Here is a 20,252-nt window from a genome sequence, read left to right on the forward strand (position 1 = left end):
CTGTTCTGCCAAGCCTCTTCTCGGATTAAGGGTCTGGTATGGAATTTTAAGGGGGACCCCACTTTTTTTAACAGTTTTTTGGGGCCATGGGGCCACCCTTAAAATACCTACCAGACCTAAAGGATCTGGTATGACTTGTAGGGGAACCCCACTCTTTTTTTATTTTTTACATCAGGGGTCCCCCCTAACATTCCAGACCTAAAGGGTCTGGTATGAATTGGGAAGGGGTCCACATGCTGTGTTGTCTTTTTTTAGTTGTTTATATTGTCATATTTCATTCTGCTTCACTACCTCTGAGGTAGCCAAGCAGAATGACCGAATAGAATGCTGAGCCTAGCGTTACGGCAATTCACTCTCTACTATTTGGCCCTTTGGAGATAAAGGGAATGAACTGCCGAACATTGGCCTCAGCTGATTCAAATGTTTCATCGGCTGAGGTGAACAGGCTCCTACCTTCGGTTCGGCCGAACGCGCTGAGGCTGTCTGGTTGAGCTGAAGGGAGGAGAAGCGAGCCAAATGTAGCCGATATAGGGCTCAAAATAGCAGTACAAGGCTGCAGTGAATAGCCGAACATGCTTCAGCTCACTTTGGCTTGGTTATTCATTCGGCTGTCTTCAACAGCTTAGTGAATAAACCCCTAATGCTATATTTGTCAAGGTCTAATTTCTGGCAAATCATTACTTAAAATATAGAGCCTAGACTGAAATGTAATGCACGTGCATACATTGATCTATTGTGATCTCCAGTAGAGAGATAGATACTGTAGATAGATAGATAGATAGATAGATAGATAGATAGATAGATAGATAGATGTGACATTGCTTTCCTGTGGTGAAAGATACTCATGTTTAATGCTTCGTACCTTGGGCCTTTGACTGCCACCTTTATTTTCACATTCTCTCTCTGAACCATTTATGAAAAAAAGAATTATAGTGGGCCTCCCTGTTGGGGAGGGAAGGTAAAGTGAGGCTAGTTATAGTGGAAAGAATAAAGTAATAATACTGTGGAAGGGGAGGGGTTAAAGTACCATTGCTGAGGTGTTTTTAAAGTGATGTTGCCTATGGGGAAGGGAAGGGGATAAAGATTCTGGTGATAATGTGAAACTGTTGGCAGTAACAGAGTTAGGCAACTGGAAGTGTGTAAGGCTGCTGGCGGCTGAATGATGGTGCTGGCACTACTGAGGTAATAAAAATACAATAATGCAGGTCATTATAATATGCTTCTACTAGGTGGTATTATATACTATTGCTATAGAATATTCTATTGTTGCTGGGCAATATAATAAGCTCTTGCTACTTGATGTAAGATCCTGCTTAATAATATTCTGCTAATGAGATATGTAATATACATTTGCTGCATGATATATTATACTGCTGCTGAATGATATAACCTTAAACTATTGCCTGATATGGCTTTTGCTGCTGCTAGGTGATTTTATTTGATGCACTTAAATAAAATGTTTTGCTATTGCCGGTTAATATCATTGTTTAGTTAATAGTATAATTAAATTGGATGCAGATAGATAGATAGATAGATAGATAGATAGATAGATAGATAGATAGATAGATAGATAGATAGAAAACATGACAGGGCCATTACATAAAGATGACTGACCTATTCAAGTAAAATGAGAAGACATTCTTTTCCATTAGTTTCTGTTTCATCATATTGTCAAAAAAGGGAAGGACTCCATCTACAGATATACTAGGATACCCCAGTCCAAGAATACCATCAAATCGGGCAGCAAGAAACACAATCCCAGGCTGCTTCACTGCCTCTGCGAACGTTTGGTTCTGGATACGCAGATTACCCACCTGTAGGAAGACAATGTTAAGATGTGACACTGACAACAGAAAGCTAGACAATGAGCATAAGCGTAAAGGTGTAGTCACTGACAGCTATATTTTAGAATTTAGAACCATCAGCAGAATTGTTTCACATATTACAGGGTTCTATAGGCGTAACCCTTTGGATTTGAAGGTGAACTCAAAACCAGATTTTCATTTGCTTGTAGGCAAACAACTTTTGGTGCCTTTAGTAAGACTCCTCTGATAGGTCAGTTTATTTTACACAGAACTATTCCTTTTTTTCCAGACCCTGACTTAGCTTAGAATATTGTGATAATGTTTAATAAAAAATGTAACAACATTAATTACAGCAATAATTATGCTTGGAAAAGCCACCTACTTACCTCAGCCAACTAAAGGAAGGAGGTGAAGTGAACATTACAGTTTAGGTGAACTAAAGAGCCATATTCTTTTCAATACCAGTTTAGTCTGCAACAGTCATATGGGTCTATTTATACATTTGACTTATAAAGAAAAAATAACAAGAATGTTTGTTTTGTGCATCCATTCCCACCTAATGAACATTCACATAGGGGGTCTATTCACTAAGCTGCCGTAGGCAGCCGAGTGAATGACCGACCTGAATCGAAGTGAGCCGAACGCTGTTCGGCTATTCACTTCAGGCTGGTACGACTGATTTCAGGCTGGCTTCGGTTCGGCCAAACATGCTCAGAATGTTCGGCCGACCCGAAGTACAGAAGGAGTTCGACTCAGCCGATACAACATCTGGATCGGCTAAGCCAAACCTAGGGCAGGCTACTCGCTGCTGTTCGGTCTATTCTTATAGATGCCGAACAGCAGTGAGCGAATAGCCGAATGCCGCTGAGCCGAATGCCGCTGGTCCTCTGTGGGACCGAGCAGAACAGAAAAATTGTTAAAAAATTAGAAAAATAGAAAACGATTGTGCGGAGCTAGCAGTGACAGCTAGCTCCGCCCAACAGTTTTCTATTGGCCGGCGATTCTGCTGCCGTCAAAAAAAATAAAAATAAATACATTTGGCCATAGGAATGCATTGCTAGATTCCTATTGGCTATTTCAATTTGCAATAGCCAATAGCAAACTGGCTATTGTACCCGCCCTCTGCTGTTGTCAATCACTAGTGGGGACCTGATGTAGAACTGCAGCAGAGGGCGGGTACAATAGCTAGTTTGCTATTGGCTATTGCAAATTGAAATAGCCAATAGGAATCTAGCAATGCATTCCTATGGTGAAAATGTTTTTTTTTCTATTGTGACACGGCTCCGTGTCAGAATTAAAAAAAGAAAAAGCAGTGTTTCTCTCCTTGGCGGCCGGGAGCGGGAGACTCCCAGAGCGCCCGGGAGAGTTAGGCTGTCTGGAGATCAGTGTCCCTGGTTAGCTGGTAACCAGGGACGCTGATCTCTCTGCAAGTGGCCGGAGCCAACCGTAACATCACGCCCAGCTGTCAGAAGCAGGCTGTTGGCCGGCCAATGGCCGGCCGCTTGGCCAGCTTCGGCTTACAGCGTGGCTCAGCTGAGCCGCTCGGCCACGTTCGGGAGCTGTACGGGCTACAGTGAATAGCCCGTATAGCAGCCCTTCGGTTTTACTGAACCGAAGGGGTCCTGGGGCCGAAGCTAGCCGAAGGATCGGCCGAAGCTACAGCTATATCCTTTGGCTGCTTCATGAATAGATCCCATAGATTTGCAGGGCCAATGGTTCTGCAAATTGTTTATAGCCCCATAGTGTCATGAAAGACTTTGATCTATGAGATGTTATTAGCAACATGATGAATTCTATAGTCAAAGAGGATTAGGCCTTGCAGGAGGGAAATAAGCAAGATGAACGGTGCTAGGTTGAGGAAAGTTAGTCCATAAGGGTCTACCCTCTCCATTTGTGGACCTAAGTTCTTATGTGTTATAAACAATTCCTAAGGCCAAATTCACACTGTGTTGTATTAATGCACGTATATATAGCACTCTTCCTTTAAAGGTGGTATTGAATGACCTCCAAAGTAGTGTGGCTGGCTAACCTTTAACTCTAAGGCTTGGACCCTTGGCATATGATCAGCTAAACACTGGGGATCAGTCACTTTAGTCAAATAAATGCAATGACTCTATGATGGAAGTAACGGTTTAGATGTATGAACCGGAAAAAGCAGTCAGGGCCGTCCTTTGATTGAGGCACCCTGGTGGCATCTCTTTGGGTCATGTGGGGGGCAGCAGGCAGAGAGGCACAATGTGTGCAGTATGGCTGCCATCCCCTTTCTGGCCAGAGCATCCCAAGTTTCTAAAAGCGAGGTGAGGTGATGTATAAGGGCCATATATATCTCCCCGCTCAGTGATGTCTCTGGTTGCCAGGAGCTGGGTGGGACGCTGAGCTGGGCGGGGAGGGTGGCATCACTCACCACCAACACCACAAATCCCCACACCCACCCCTTCCGCCACCTCAGGAGGCAAAAATGATAGGGCCGACACTGAGAGCAGTCACGTTTGTCTCTTAAACTGCAATAAAGCATTCTCTTCCTGCATTCAGTTAGGGCCTTGACTCTTTGATAGAAGCCACAAGTACCTTGATTTGTGAGCAGTGAATTCTTCTACCCAGATAGACACTCTTCAGTAAAGAAGATTCTTCAAAGATGCTCCCACCTGGCAACCATTTTCCTTCAAAGCTCTCTGTGGATATAACCTTCAGCAGGGCAGCTGAAATTTCTGTTGGGTTTTATTTGCTGTCTCTATCCCCATTAAGGAGATTTACCCTCTCTATATGTCCTGGTGATGGTTATAAATGAAAGTAAGTTGAAAGTAAATCCCAAATTTTGGGTTGTCACCAGAACAGAAATAGAAAATATAATTTCTATAGTAAATCTTCCAATAGAGACACTAGTTCTGGTTACCCTGCTGATTACCAGGGATTTCCCTAATTTCACAGTGATTTCCTCTCACTTCCTGTTGTGACTAAGGGCTCAGTCACACTAGATGCAGTGCGTTCTGGCCAGATTTTGGCCAGAACGCACTGCCTCGCATTGCGGCCGGCTCACTTTTTAGGCAGGCAGGAGGGGGCGTGACGGCCATTCAACGTGAATGGCCGTAGCCACGCCCTTCGGCCGCAATACGATCCGATCCTGTGCGGTGCAATCAAAATGCTGCAAGCACTATTTTGATCGCACCGCACAGGACCGGACCGCAGGCGCAATGTGCCTTGCGATCCCGTGCGGTGGCTCGCATTGCGGGCGGAGGGCTTGGTTACGGCGCCATTCACTTGAATGGCCCGTCACGCCCCCTCCTGCCCCACTAAAATGTGAGGCAGTGCGTTCTGCCCAAAATCAGGCCAGAACGCACTGCATCTAGTGTGACTGAGCCCTAAGGAAGAGGAAGTTAAAGAAAAGCTCCCCAATGGAAGACAGATGGCAAACAAAAAACTGAAAGGGTTTATAACCCTTCCTTATTACTCTACACAAAATGAAATAAAAGTTTGGGCTTTAGGTCCACTTTAAAGCATAGTTCCTCTTTTGCAGTCAAATTTGAGAAAACCCCTCTACGTGTTTGTTATGTGTTCCGATTCACACAGCATAGCTAAAGATAAATATTAAAAATATATTTCTTACCTTTTAGCTGTTTCTTTGATTGAGGCTTTGTGCAGATTCCAGGCTACTCTGAGCAGTTTGAGAGTGAAACTAGAGGATCAAACTGAGGGACAGACTGAGCTTCCTCTCATTAACATATATTGCCTCAAAGGCTTTAACCCTTTGTTAGGGCAGACAGTGTTCAAATCTAGTTTACAACTGATTATGACATATGCCAGCACAGTAGAGACAGGATTAAATAGAGTAAACAATACTTTGTACAACCCCCTCCTTAAAGTTAAATAGGGTGGGGGGCTTTAACCAAGAATAAAGCACTTAAAAAATTTAAGCAGCAATTTTTAATTTTTGTTTTGCTATGTGAATGGAAACATAAAAAACATAAAATAGGCGTTTTTCCAATTTGGCTGCAATAGTGGAAATATAAGCACAGGCACCCAGCTGGAACAAGGAAACAAAAGAACACTCTAGAAGGTTGCTGCAAACATTTATTACCTTACCACTCATACCACTGAGCAAAACCCTCATGGATTAGCTGAGGCGGATATATAATCATAATATTGTTTTATTTTATTGTATGTTTTATTTTATTGCATTAGATATTGTTACTTTTCACACAGGCAGAAGTAATTAGTGCAGTCAGCTTAGGAAAATCCTACAGAGCCTAAAACAGTAAGCAATGTTTAGGCTGACTACAACCTAACTGTAAAAAACATGCACAGAGTTTAACTAGGGACACTTCAGCTTAAAGCATACCTTTACACTCAAAAATCTAATTCTACCAATGCATCCCTCTATGGACAGTGGTGTAACAATCACAATAGCGACCCAGGCGGCCGCTATGGGGCCCGGGGCACAGGGGGGCCTGGCCAGATGCCGTGCGGGCCGCTTGGGTCGCTATGGCATCTTATGCTGGTGGCTTTCACTGGCGGCTGTGAGAAGAATGTGCTGCTGTTCAGATCACTGACAGTGATATGTGCAGCAGCGTGTTCTTCTCACAGCCGCTGCGGAGTTAATGAGAGCCAGCAGCGGCGGTGGAGCAGACTGGACCCAGCCGGCAGTGGAGAAGGAGGCGGGGCCGGTGGTCGGCAGCAGAGGAGGAGGCGGGGCCCTGTGACAGAGAAGGAGGCGGGCCTGGCGACAGAGGAGGAGGCGGGGCCCATCATAACTAGAAATCACAGGGCCCCATACTAAATTTTGCTATGGGGCCCTGCGATTTCTTTGTAGTTACGCCCCTGTCTGTGTATGATGATTAATAATAACATAGACATGTCAGGTGTAAAATGCTGTGCGTTTGAAATACTTACACTTGCAGAACATTCACTTCCTGCTTTGAAAAACCAAAATAACTAGAATTATGTGTTTGGAGATTGTTATTACTAAACATTTCTAAAGGTGTGTTTGTTGTTATTTTTAAGATATGGGTAAAGGTCCACTTTAAGGCATGGTCCTTACATGTGTTAACACAACATGTTACCTTGCATTTAGACACGCTGTGTTACAGCAGCCCATTCATTTCAAATGGCCTGCCAATGCACCTAAATGTGCAGTAAAATGGGCATGTGCTATATTTGTTAATGCACCACAATGCTTAGATAGTTTTTATCTTATACAATGCACTACAACACAACTGCACTGCCTTGGTGTATAATCTGTTGCTGCTAGTTACATAATGGTATGAATGGGCCCTATTTGTTTGACTTTATAGAGTATCTATGGTCAATAGCTAAAAATAAATATTTATTTCTATATCAACTTTCCATAAGATCTGTCCCACTCCTAATAACCATATTGAGCTAGAAGTTTGAAAAACATACTTATTGAAGATGCCCATAGTACTTCCTCAATGCAATGACACAATTGCACTCAGCCCTGTAAATATGCACTTCCAGCTGTCTGATTTACAACTCGACAACAAAACAATGTAACATTATCAGTGCTTGCTGGAAGCAATGCATGATGGGATATGTAGTCTTCAGAAATTGGGATTGCATCACATCAAGATACCGGGAAAGAGATGCAAAGTACACTGGAAATTCAGGAAGTTGCTGGAAGTGATGGGCAGACAGAAGAAGCACTCACTGCATAAAAGGGATTTATTTCAAGTAAGCTTTGATTGCATTATGAAAAACAACTCTAGTATGTATTCCTATTACAATGTTGATGTCACAAAAGCATTATATATACCTGGAAGCCGGCGGAGAGGTGTGTACCGATCAAAAGATTTTTAATCGATCAAAATAAATAACGATTAATCGAGGAATTAATCGTTAATTTCCGCAGCCCTAATATATATACTGTATATACTTTACATGGGTGATCACAGCCAATGTGGTATTTCAGTAATAATAGGCTAGGCCAGCCCCTGACTTCTTATGTGGCTCCGATACTCCAACAATGAGATCTCCGAGCACTAATTCCTGACTTCAGTCCATTTGAGAGTTTTTGGTGTTCCCATCCCTCTTTGCTTTAGCTCCTCCTGTTGCATTGTTAATAAAATAAAATGAAATAAAATTCAAACAACAGGCAGAGTGGGAACCCTCATAATGGCCATAGCAGGTGTACAGACCCAGGACCTCAACACAGAAATGTCATCAATACAGTCCGTGAATGATATATAAAATTGTCAGGTGGTTTAAGTCAAAAGTGCAACATCCCCCTCATATTTTTCTAATTTAACGACATTTCTTCACCAGTGTTTATTCTAAATAGCTTCTTGGCTAAGAAAACAATGTTTCAAACCGTGTTTTATTCTGAAGCTGCTAAAGCATATCATGTAGCATAATGATTAAAATTAATAATGCATGACAGGCAGCCGACCATTGTAATTTTTACCACCTCAGCCTTGGAAGAAAATATCCATCTTTATTTAATTATAGGAAACTAGCGCTGGCCACAGAGACCAGTACCGTGCCTCAGAGGTTTGCAGCACTGCAGAAAAAAACTCAAATTTGGATAAAATACATTAGTAAACTCACATAATATCAGGTTACTTTTACTGGCTTCAGAAAGCTGCAGCACTACCTGCACACTGAATTTTACTTATTTTTAGACATGTAAGCTGGCAAAAAATTTGGTTCGCTTCATTTTGGATTTTTTTAACTTTATTTGGTGAATGAGTAGGGGAAACAACTACCCCTTACTAATTTACAAGGGAGGGTGACATCTGGGTGTCTCCTTTATGAAAGGGGGTACCCAGATTCCTATAAGCCCTCCTGTCCACAGACCCCCACAACCACTGGATCAGACCTAAAGGGTCTGGTATAAATTGGGGAGGGGGCGCCACACTTTCTTTTAATACCATTATTATTTTTACTTTTAATAACATAAATTGATTCAGAATGACATTCGGAAAAAATTTTGAATGAATCCAAAATGTATCAATATCAATATATCAAAAATTCTGATATGTTCGGATTCATTAGGAAATTCGGATGCATCCGAATATGCCAAAATCTGTCCAAATTTCAATTCGGAACTAAACAAGTGGCACATGTCTCCTTTTTCTATTTAATGTTTTCTGAGTGTTGATAGTGCAAAGGTTCAGTTCCAGATGGAAGTGATTTGTATAAAGGTTATTATGTTGTCTAAGCCCCAGTTCAAATCTATGCAATGTGATAATGTGTGTATTCCCGCATCACGTGAAACTGCGTGTAACAATGTTATTACCTAATGGCACCCAAATGCACCTAGTGTCAGGGTACCGTGCACAGGTATCCCCACACCACATGCAGGTACCGACGCAAGAAGACCAAATTAATGTGACCACACTGGATAGGGTATGTGCATACAGTTTATTGGTACACAGCAACAGGAAAGCCACAAACCCCACCTACACCCACAATCTAACACAAGCAGAGAGAAAACTCAAATAGAATGAAAACACACCTGCATCAAGAGGGAACAGCAAATGGGAACAGGGCTGGGAACTGTAAAGCAGGTATCAGGGCTCAGGATCCAGGAACTGGTTACAAGGAAGGGTTCAGGGCTGCATACAGGTGTGAGGCTCAGGACTGCTGACGGGTAACAGGTTCAGGACTGCAGACGGGTAACGGGTTTACAGGTTGCAGGGTACAGGGTACAGGGCTCAGGGTACAGGGCTCAGGGCTCAGGGTACAGGGCTCAGGACACGGGACTCAGTCAGGGGAAGGCGACGAAATACTGAGCCGACGTCCTGACTGCAGGGACGGCCTATATACCTTCCCAGGAAGCACCAGGTGATGGGATGATCACTAGCAGCTGGGGCACACCCGCAGGAGAGTACTGGAGCTGCAGGATCCAGCACCACCCTGTGGTGGTCTGGTTTCTGACAGTTCCTGGTTGCTGGAGACACCCGCAGGCGAGTACAGGAACTGCAGGACCTGACTCCAGTGCCACCTGGGGGTGCTCTGGATCCTGACACCTAGCCATTGCACATCGATTGAATTACACCACAACACAATGTAGTTAGATGTGGTAGGCAGCCCATTCACATGAAAAGTTTTAAAATGTGCTGCAACGTATGTGCAATGTCACTTCACACAGGTGTGAATCCTGGCTAAAACCTACATCAATGGTGATAATGTCTGATAACTCATTTCCCGCCAAGCCTAAAAATGTATGGAACATTTTTCTTTCTTCTAAAAAGACTTGGACAGTAGGTGATGGTAAATGGTTCTTCTAAATGCATGTTTATGACTAAATTCTTGGTCCTTTTGCCTGAAGCTTTCTTGTAATCCCAATAGAACCTTCTTGGAAAACCTTTGCGATTAATTTAGGGTACATGAATCAAAAAGGATTGCATTGTCTCACCTCAACTTTCTTGTATGTATTGCCATTGTCCTGCCAGGAAACTACCCCATGGGTCAGACCAATGGCTGATTGGAGCATGGTGCTGCCTATGGGACCAGTGGTCTGGCAGAAGTGAGCCGTTATGCCCCCACCTATGTCTGGACTACTGGTCTGTGATGCATCATGCCCCCCATGTATGGGCTATTGGTCTGTGATCCATCATACCCCCTCTGCCTTTGTCTGGATTACTGGTCTACATTAGCATGCTTGAGTGAGACTGGGATATGTAGTTTGCAGACTAGATTAGGGCCACTAGATGAAGTTGAGGAGCATAGGATATAAATATTTATTGTAAACCCACAGCAGGTGTTTGCAAGCTGTTGGTAATTGACTCTGGGTCTTTGTGGTGATCTTTGAGAATTATTTAATTCAGAGTACAAGCAACTAGAGCTGTGAGGGTAGCTTCTTTTAAAGGGTTAGTTAATCTTTTCGCAAAAAAGGTGAACTAACTCACAACACACGCATCTGTCACCCACGCCATAATGTTTAATTGTATGTTACTTGAACATTTCACTACATAGCCCTGGAGGCTGTATAGCAACATACAGCTTGCATTGGTGAGTGGTAATTGGATAGTATGGTGACGCCATCCCAGCAGAAAGAAGGCTCAGAAGAAATGCTCATTGCTCTCTCACTGCTTCCCAGTATAAGCATCATTTTGCTATACAGCCTCTGGGAATGTGTAGTGAAATTTTCAAGTACCATACAGTTAAACAGTATGGCGTGGCTGACAGATGTGTGTGTTGTGAGTTTTCAAGTGCCGGGACAAATATACAGGCTGGCATGGATGGTGGACAAGGGTCATCATTACAGATAAGTGCAGTGGGGACTGGGGGAAAGGAGGTGAGTAGGATGTTCTGAGTTCATTTTTTATGAAAAGGTGAATTAACTCTTCAAAGCTGTTTTACTGCTTGTTAAGAACATTTATAAACTGTGCCTAGGTTCAAAGGAATAGGTTCAAAGGAATAAAAATATGGAAAACAAATGCCACTTGCAGTCCTGTTTGATGTGTTTCTAGTGATGTCAGCATCTATACATACTTTTAAAATGTACTGAGTCCAGTCATTTCGAGGTTACACAGTAGATAAGCGCAGATAAAGAAGAGTTCCTGAACCCCCGAAATGTGATGGCTGTTTCATCCCATTCTGCAGTCTGTAACCATTGGTGTGGTGCCTTGACTGCCTTTTTACATATCTGGACTTCTCTCAGCTTTTGTTGGGGGTCTTGAGGAACATTTGAGCAGCCTCACTGAAGCTAGTTCCACAATATTAAGTTTTTCCAGCAGGAGATCTAGTGTCTCATACTTAGACCCAGCAATAAATATATAACAAGGGTTTTAAAACCTCCCTACTCTATCCTAAACTAAAAAGAGAAAAACAAAAGTCTTGTCTTGTCCATTTTCATCCTGCTCGTTCAATTTGTTTTATCACTTTGGTCAATGCTGATCATCAATTTAACCCCATTACCTATTAGAAAATGGAATTAACATTCTGAAAAGGACATTTTCAAAATTCTACTGATGTATGGCCAGCTGTAGTCTAAGGCCTCATGCACACGGGTGCCTGGGGACATACAATGCAAACATTGGGTGTATTTTTCCACTCCACGCGGGCGCCACAGCTTCTGTGAACAGCTGCCTATACAAACCAATGGCTGTATGTGGTTGGGCTCAGGTATAGGTCAGTATTTGTGTAAACACATGCATGCACACAGATATACAATACTGGGACATACACCTGATTGTTGGGTTGTACAGTCTCAGGTGCGGTACGTTTGTTGGAAAAATCATAGCACTGGTTAAGCCATATACATTTCTATTGCACAGAAGGCTTCTATCTGTGTGTGTGAAGTCAGTGTAATGTGAGCATTCACTGGTTTATACTGAACCTAAAAGACTGAGATTATTTGTGTATCTTGGCCTAAATTAAAATGTGTTGGGCTTTTATTTGCACAGACATTCCATTATAGTTTGGCACAAAAAATTGAGAATATATTGCACAACACTTTTTATAATAGACATGAGTGTAAACTTACAGTGACTGTATCTTGGCTTAAGAATCCTTCAAGGCTCCCGGTTCCATAGTGAATTGAGAATGTTGTGTCGTTCTTTTTAAAGGTGCTGGATGCCCCAGAATTGTATTTTCGGTGAAACCCTACAACATGCAATAGGAAAACAGCAACATTCTAACATGACAAACTTAAAGTGACATTAAAGTCAAATTTCTTTTCCCCTCCCCCCATGTTAATGTTAGCACTTACCTTAAATGATGTCTCTTATTCCGACCTTCTTCTTCTTTCCTGATGTTTTCATCTGGCCCTCCAGCGGTGCTCTGTCTCTCCGATCCAGCGCTGACTGCTCTGTCTCTCCGATTCAGCGGTGTCTGCATGCAGGTGCACGCGTCCATGCACTTACCTTGCATCTCTGCTCGTCTCCCAAGATGCTTTGCGGCCGCCCGAACAGTTTCGTTTTTTCGAGCAGGAACGCGCAAACAAAAAAAGGTAAGTTTAAACCGCTGTTTTGTTTTTTTTAAACTGTTTGCCTATATCTACTGCTTGATAGCAGTAGATATAGGCAAAAAAACGTGAGGGTTTAGAACCCCTTTAAATCAAGCTTCTATGATATGAAAAAGTGTAATGACCCATAGCAACTAGCATGAAATCAACTTTCTGCTAATGGGCTATTGCAAGCTGAATATAATTTTTTTATCTTTTGCTGACTTACTGAATAAGTGTAAAAATTTTCCAGGTATGCTGATTCAAAGATTAGATGCCACCTAATGCCACCTTCACTAGCAAGGCATGGGGCTGCTCTAACATATGGATCTAAATGGCACTGTGCATGGAAACAATGGCTGAAATAGAGCTGCATTCAGAAGCATAAAACAATGTTGCATTTTTCCTGCCTGCATTCTTGAGGTCTTTCTCAAAGGAAAATCCTACATTTCAGATTGTCTGTTCCACCTTTTTCATCCTCGAGGAGGCACTGCTATGAACAATGTGGAAGAAGCAAGTGTAAGGCTGGGCACACAACTTACAACGAGGGTTGTAAGGTAATTAAAAAAACGTATGATCTGCCTATCTTGGACAGGCATATCATACTTGCAATGATCGCAAGCCGCACCCCCCTGAGGGGCGGGCTTCCGATGACCGCAATGCCGGCTTATATCTTACGAACATGCTACACACCCGCCGAACATCGTACGATGCTCGGCGGGTTTTCGAACATGTTCCTAAGATAAAAGTTGTGCGACCTTACAGTAGTAGAGGTCGCACAGCTTCCACACCCCTTTACGATAATCGTACGATCGCGGGATTTACCGCGATTATCGACAGATTATTGCAAGGTGTGTGGGCACCTTAAACCTCTTGTTACACTCCAGCCGTTGTGTAACTACAAATCCCATGAGGCATTGTAAGACTCTGGCAGCCACAGACATGACTCCCAGAGGCAGAGAGATGATGGAATTGATAGTTTCACCACAGCTGGAGTGCCAAGATTACCTACCCCTGGTTTTCTCCCCTTCCTATTCTATAAAATAGAAAAGTTGGATTTAGATATACTGTAGGTCATGGAAGGCCTATATGCATGCAGGAGCATCGTAGGGGACAATAACCTTCAAATGCCGAGTACAATAGTTCTGTAGATGGCTCATTATACTTTATGGATAGTGCCAGTGAAGACTATAAACATCATCCGTCTTTATGCACCTTGTAGTACTGATCCATGATCTCTGTGCGTCCAAGGTCTGTGAACGTATTTAACTTTTTAATTAGGGAGTGATGAGGCTTTCTTGAATCCTTGATTTTACCATAATAAACACCTATCCTTTATGTCAGTATAAGAAATAGCAGGTTAGTTATACCGAAAAGTTTCCCCTGCAAGAAGCCATTTGGTTTCTGACTCCAGATTGAGTTTTTAATGTAGACATTACTCATACCTCCCAACTGTCCCTCATTTGAAGGGACTGTCCCTCATTCAGAATCACACGCCTCGGTCCCTCTTTCCTCCTCAGTTGTCCATCTTTTTTGTCTGATGTACAGATATCTATGAACAGGTTCTATTTATCTACCGAATTTATTATTCTACACTAAAACTGTCATCTTATTTCTTAATTTTCTTGTTTGCTATTTTGAAAAGCCAGTAAAAGGAAAAGTAATGGTGAAAAAAAAAATTATTCTGGGTTTAACTAATCATTTTTGGCAACTGGGGTGTGGTAGGAGGTGCACCCTTTGCTTAAATACATTGGGGGGAATTGTATCAAAACTGGAGCAGACAAAATCTGGAGCAGCTGTGCATGGCAACCAATCAGCTTCTCTCTTTCATTTTCAAATCTTAACTTAACATACTGAAAAGAGAAACTGATTGGTTGCCATGCACATCTGCTCCAGTTTTTGTCTGCTCCAATTTTGATAAATGCCCCTCTTTGTGTTGCAAGGTGTCCCTCTTTCTCATATGAGGAAGTTCAGAGGTATGCTTACTAAGGAGAACAGGGCACCGAAGGAGTTTGCGCACTTTGATATCCTGTGTTTCCTTCAATAAATTTTTTTTTGCAAAGGCTGCACCATTGAAATAGAATTCAAATGAACCGCAGGATAGTATCTGATTAATATATCTAAACAATCATAGATCAGACAGAGAGAGATGCAAGGCCAAGTTCCTGACTGAAGTCAGCGCTGGCTCTGTGAAGTGGCCCCTGTGGCTCGTACAGATGATCTATTCCCCATGCAGACTTGTAAGATCATAATAATATGCAGAGTAACTAATATGAAGGTGAATACCTCCTAAGTATTTCTACACGGAGATCAGGTTTAATTGGCCCCTGGAGATCTCAGACATTCCTAAGCACAATTGATGGCACTGATTAGGCTCAGTAAATAGATAATTCATTAATAAATGAAGGCATCAGACGAGTTTGCCTAGAAGAGAATTACCGTACTAAACATGACCCAAAGGTGCCGGAGATGGCACTTGTGTTTGTTTTGTTACTCACAGCAGGCGATGTCAAAGAAGGAGCAGCGGACGGACGGCACCCAGAGGTTAGAGGAACCTGTGTCAAAAATGACAGTAAAATTCTGTGGAGGGGTTCCAACGGAGATTTCACCATAGTACTGGGCCTGCAAGGGGACAAAATATACATGGCTTCAACTAGGCTGTCATTTTGTTGTGAACATCTTTTTTGGGAGCCTGGAGCTGCTGACTCTTTTTGGGAGCCTGGAGCTGCTGACTAATAAGCATAATGAGGGTAGATGAAGATTGGCAAATACATTGGCCTTGTTTATCATGTTATGATGCTGTCATTGTAAATAAATAGTTTAACAAATATTTACAATATTTATATTGTGATATTGTAAATATTTGTTAAACTCATTAATTAGGAGGTGTGGACTCAGGTCGCCTGAGGTGAGCTCTGGGAAGTACCATTACTGGATTGGTAAATAAAAAGTTGAAGTGGAACACCAGGTATTTTCTTGTAAATATAAAACAAACTTTAGTGCAGTTACATATTGATTGAAAACATAATTTGAAGCCGAATTTAAGTCTCACAACAATGTTTTATGTTGTTAAAGTCACGCATGTGTTTGATTTTGGTGATTTTATTTATTTAGAAATGCCTTAAATAAATTTTTCTCTCAACAGAAATGTGCCTTCTGCTCTCTCACTCGAGTGCTCTGTGCTAGCATAGCTGAGTAAAAACAACACCCCTCATCATCACAAGTGTCCTCATACAGACTTGTATTGTAGGAAAGGTAACGGGTGTGTCAGACCAGTTTGGTAAATTAGTGTTGACTAAGGTGTGCCCTAGGTGTGGTATTGAACTGAACAGTCATATTTAGACTTCCCTCAAAACTGGTGTAAAAAGTAAAGATTAAAGGAATTGAAGTTATTAGCACAATGTCTGTCTGACAGAATATCTATCTCTGTGACTTCACATTGCGTTTTTGGGCTACCACCTTCACATATACAACTAAAAGAAAAAATGCAGACCACAGACCAGAACATGACATTATCCTAACTTTGCCCAGGACCTAACAGTGTCTTTGAGAAGAACTAACTGGTTGTAAATGGACACCTTGGCTAATAATAATTAAAAGGGATGTCCTATTATAGTTTATTGAGGCTTAGCTGCACATTCTTCTCCTGCCTGTTCCCAAGCCTTGATCAGCCTGATCAAGCCAACTATATCTATATATATATATATATATATATTCACTTTAATCAAATGTATTTAGCTAGATAATGCTGGATACTCTGTGCTTCTGGGTATACTACAAACTGACAGGACCACTTGAATATAAGATTTTTTTTTTTGCCATTGTGGTTGCTAATAAAACAGTAAAAGACAAGTTGTTCACACACTAGTCTGCTTCAGAATGTCATCTCTATTAACGTTCTTGCAGCATAATATACATAAATGAAACATTTTGGGAAGTCCCTTTGTCAGGAATTGAACAGAAGGCATTAGCCCATTGGCCCATGGAGTTGAACAGAAGGGATTCAACTGTATGGAATGCAGGGGGGATATTTCTATTGGTAATAAAACAGGACAGAGATTATTCCTGGCTGTGATATAATGTCCAACAGAAGCTATACATTGCAAAAACTAGACATCTAAGCCGGCAAACAATTAGTTTAGTTTAGTTTTGGATGTTTTGTTATTTCGTTTTTCGGGATTCGTGTCTGAAAGTCAATTTGTTGCGGCATTCAAATTCTGATTAATCCGAATTTTCGTTAATTTCGGATGAGTTAAATGATCATTAGGAACGGAAATGTATTGCAGGAAAGTGACATTAAATGTTTATTTTGTTTCTTTTGAACTTTTGACACTCCACAGAAACAAAAAAAACCCTTTAGTTCTGGTTGGAATTTTAAGGACCCCAACGCCAAACATTTAAAAAAAAAAGTGGGGTGCCCCCTAAAATCCCTTACTAGACCCTTAACACAGGAAGCAACCTGGCAGTGTAGGAAAGGGGGGGGATGAGCGAGCGTCCTCCCCCCTCCACCATACCAGGCCTGATGCCGTCGGCATTGGGAGGGTGCTTTTCCAGAGAAGAACCCACCGGAAAAGCACCTTGCCCCCATACCGATGGGGGCAAGGGTCTCTTCCCCACAACCCTGGCCAGGTGCTTGTGGGGGTCTTCGGGCAGGGGGGCTCATCTGCATCTGGTTACCCCCTTTCATAAAGGGGTACTTGTAAAGGGTTAAATAAAATGTAAATAAACACACCACACCTTACAAAAAATCCTTTATTTGAACAAAAAACACAAACAAGTTTTTGACAGTTCCTTTATTTGAAAAAAAATGTCCCACAAAGTCATTCCAGCATCAGCCGACAAATGGAAAAAACCCAAAACAACTCCCCGATGCAATGTTTAACTCGGGTAGTATGTATCAACAAAAGCCTGCTATTGGCTATTTAAAATTTAAATAGCCAATAGCAGGCTGGCTAATGCTCTGCCCACTGCCTGACGTCAGAAGGGACCTGAAAAATTACTTTCTCTCTCAGGTCTGCTACTCTGCTGATTGACATCTTTATTCATTTGTCGACTAACGCTGGAATGACTTCGTCGGACATTTAAAACATTTTTTTTTCAATAAAGGAATTGTCAAACACTCGTGTTGTGTTTTTTGTTCAATTAAAGTAAATTGTTCTAAAGTGTGGTATGTTTATTTACATTTTATTTAACCGTTTAGTGAATGAGTTGGTGTGCAAGTACCCCTTACTCATTGACAAGGGGGGGCAGCATCTGGGTTACCCAGATGCAGATGACCCCCCCTGCCCGCAGACCCCCACAACCACCAGTCCAGGGTTGTGGGGAAGAGGCCCTCCCAATGTTGAGGGCATGTGGCCTGGTATGGTGGAGGGGGCGCTCACTTGTCCTCCCCTTTCCTGCCCTGCCAGGCTGCTGCCTGGATTAAGTGGGATTTAGGGGGACCCCCACATTTATTTTTTTGGCGTATGAGTTCGGGGGGACCCCACACAGTTTATTTTTATATTATTATTTCTGTGAACAGTTAAACACTTTTGTGTATTCTGTGGCATCTGTCAGATTCTTTACATTCGGGATGGAAGTGTCCAAAGAAGTAGATAACTGTTACAGAATAACACAGATCTCTCAGCCTCTTTCTTTCTATACATTTTATAACAATATTATGTTACTTTGTTTTCATTCGGGATATAATTCCAAAATGTCAACAAAGAGAGAAGCCAGAGATCGGTACATCTCCTGCTTGTTGTGTTTCGTTCCAAAAGAAATTCGTAAATATCCGGATTTCATTATCAAACATTCGGATTAGTTATTTCTGTCATTCAGAAATTTGGATGCATCCAAATGTCTGAATTTACAGAAATTCGTACAAATTCATTCAGAACTAAACAAATTGCACATGTCTAGCAAAAACCCACTCTAGTCTAACTGGCCGATGTGACTAAAGTAGTATTAAACTCTCAAACGTTCTTTTAATAAAGAATCCAGATCAAACACATATATATTGCCCAGCAAAGCAATGCTTTACATTTTTGCCCAAACACTTACAATCATCATGTCTTTGAATGGCTGCTTCCAAGTCTCTCAGCTCAGCTTTTCAGAACTTCCTGTCCAGTACAAGATCACAAGGAACTTTGCAGACACTAGCAACTGTTCATCTACTAGCTTAGAGAAGGGAGGAGAGGGGACCCGGGGGGGACTCTGGATAGCTCGATTTGCTGTGTCTGTGTGTTTGTTGAGACACATACAGCTTACTAGCACACATAAGGGTGACTGCATAGCACTCTGCTTGAGAAAGGAATCACTCTAAAACAGGAAGTCAGGACCAGTGTTTAGTGGACCAGCTGATTCTGCAGGAAACTAAACCTTTTAACCATCAAGAAGCAGCATCCATTGATTTTCATCACCATTTGAAATAGCTTAAAATCCTTTTGACTTTAATATCACTTTAAGTCATTTAGGAGTGCACCAAGGACTGGAGTGGACTGGGGAGCTGTTCCACTAAGCTCAGTATGCATAAGGTTTGAATGTTCTCATCATGTTTGCATGTGTTTTCTCTGGGTTCTCTGGCTTCCCCCAACAATACAAGAATCATACAGAAGCTATTTCGTTTCCACCCAGACTGGCCCTACTGTATCTGTGAAAGGGATTTTAGATTGTAAAGCTCTTTGGGGACAAGGACTGATATTATATGGTTCAGTGTTCTCTTTGAACAGCTATACAATTTGTTAATACTTTATGAAAGGAAAAATAAATACTATGGAAGAATATTTTGTGTTATGCATTTTCAGTATTGCTTACATCCAAGTAGTTGATGAGTTTTTCAGGGACCTGTTCCAGCCTTTGGTTCAGAACTTCATTTTCCACTGATCTGCTTCTGAGTTCCTCTATGGTCATGTGTTCACTCAGAGTATGTCTGATTGACTGGAACTTCTTCAGGGGGATCCTGTAATGGAGAGTAGGTTTGAGTGATATAGTTAATTTATGAGCTTGCACTTTAAAGTTACCGGTAGTCAACAGATTGCAAGAAGGGATTTACTGGCAAAGCCTATTATCCTTGAGTGCATGATTCAGGGCCATTTCTGAGATAGCCGGAGGAGAGAATTTTGTTTTGGGTAGCCCTTTCTAAGGGGTTCTACTATTTCTTTTTGGTCCCCCATTTTTTACCAGTAACCCTTAGTAGTAATGCAGTTCTATGGGGACACTGAGGAGCTGGCTGTTTGTTTATTCTCAGCACCAGGATCTAAAGGCCGAACTCTGGGCAACAGCTAAATACTCAGATCAAATACATATAAGGGAGTTGTTTTACCTGCCAGAGGAATTTCTGTCCATCCAGTTGTGAGATTTACATAGCACTGCCACACTGCCGTCAGGGCAGGAGCCCTGGTTTGTCTCTGCTACAATAATACATAGGGGTCTATTCACAAAGCTGCAGAAGGATCTAGCCACAGCTTCGGCTGATCCTTCGGCTAGCTTCGGCCCCAGGACCCCTTCGGTTCAGTAGAACCGAAGGGCTGCTGTACGGGCTATTCACTATAGCCCGTACAGCT

The 20,252-nt window shown here is 42.1% G+C and overlaps 1 protein-coding gene across 1 annotated transcript in view; it reads right to left on the reverse strand.

The window, feature by feature from the left end:
- Nucleotides 1-20,252, reverse strand: part of LOC108792630 (cathepsin D-like) — a 50,388-nt gene that overhangs the window by 13,775 nt on the left and 16,361 nt on the right. Inside the window, exons 2-5 of the mRNA XM_018563444.1 lie at nucleotides 19,504-19,648; nucleotides 15,207-15,330; nucleotides 12,250-12,368; nucleotides 1,615-1,814 (exon numbers count right to left, since the gene is read on the reverse strand). Coding sequence (XP_018418946.1) covers nucleotides 1,615-1,814; nucleotides 12,250-12,368; nucleotides 15,207-15,330; nucleotides 19,504-19,648 — 588 coding nt within the window. The remainder of the gene's footprint in view (nucleotides 1-1,614; nucleotides 1,815-12,249; nucleotides 12,369-15,206; nucleotides 15,331-19,503; nucleotides 19,649-20,252) is intronic.

The sequence above is a fragment of the Nanorana parkeri genome, unplaced genomic scaffold (genome assembly GCF_000935625.1).
Source record: "Nanorana parkeri isolate BGI_ZX_2015 unplaced genomic scaffold, ASM93562v1 scaffold665, whole genome shotgun sequence".
Classification (NCBI taxonomy): Eukaryota; Metazoa; Chordata; class Amphibia; order Anura; family Dicroglossidae; genus Nanorana; species Nanorana parkeri.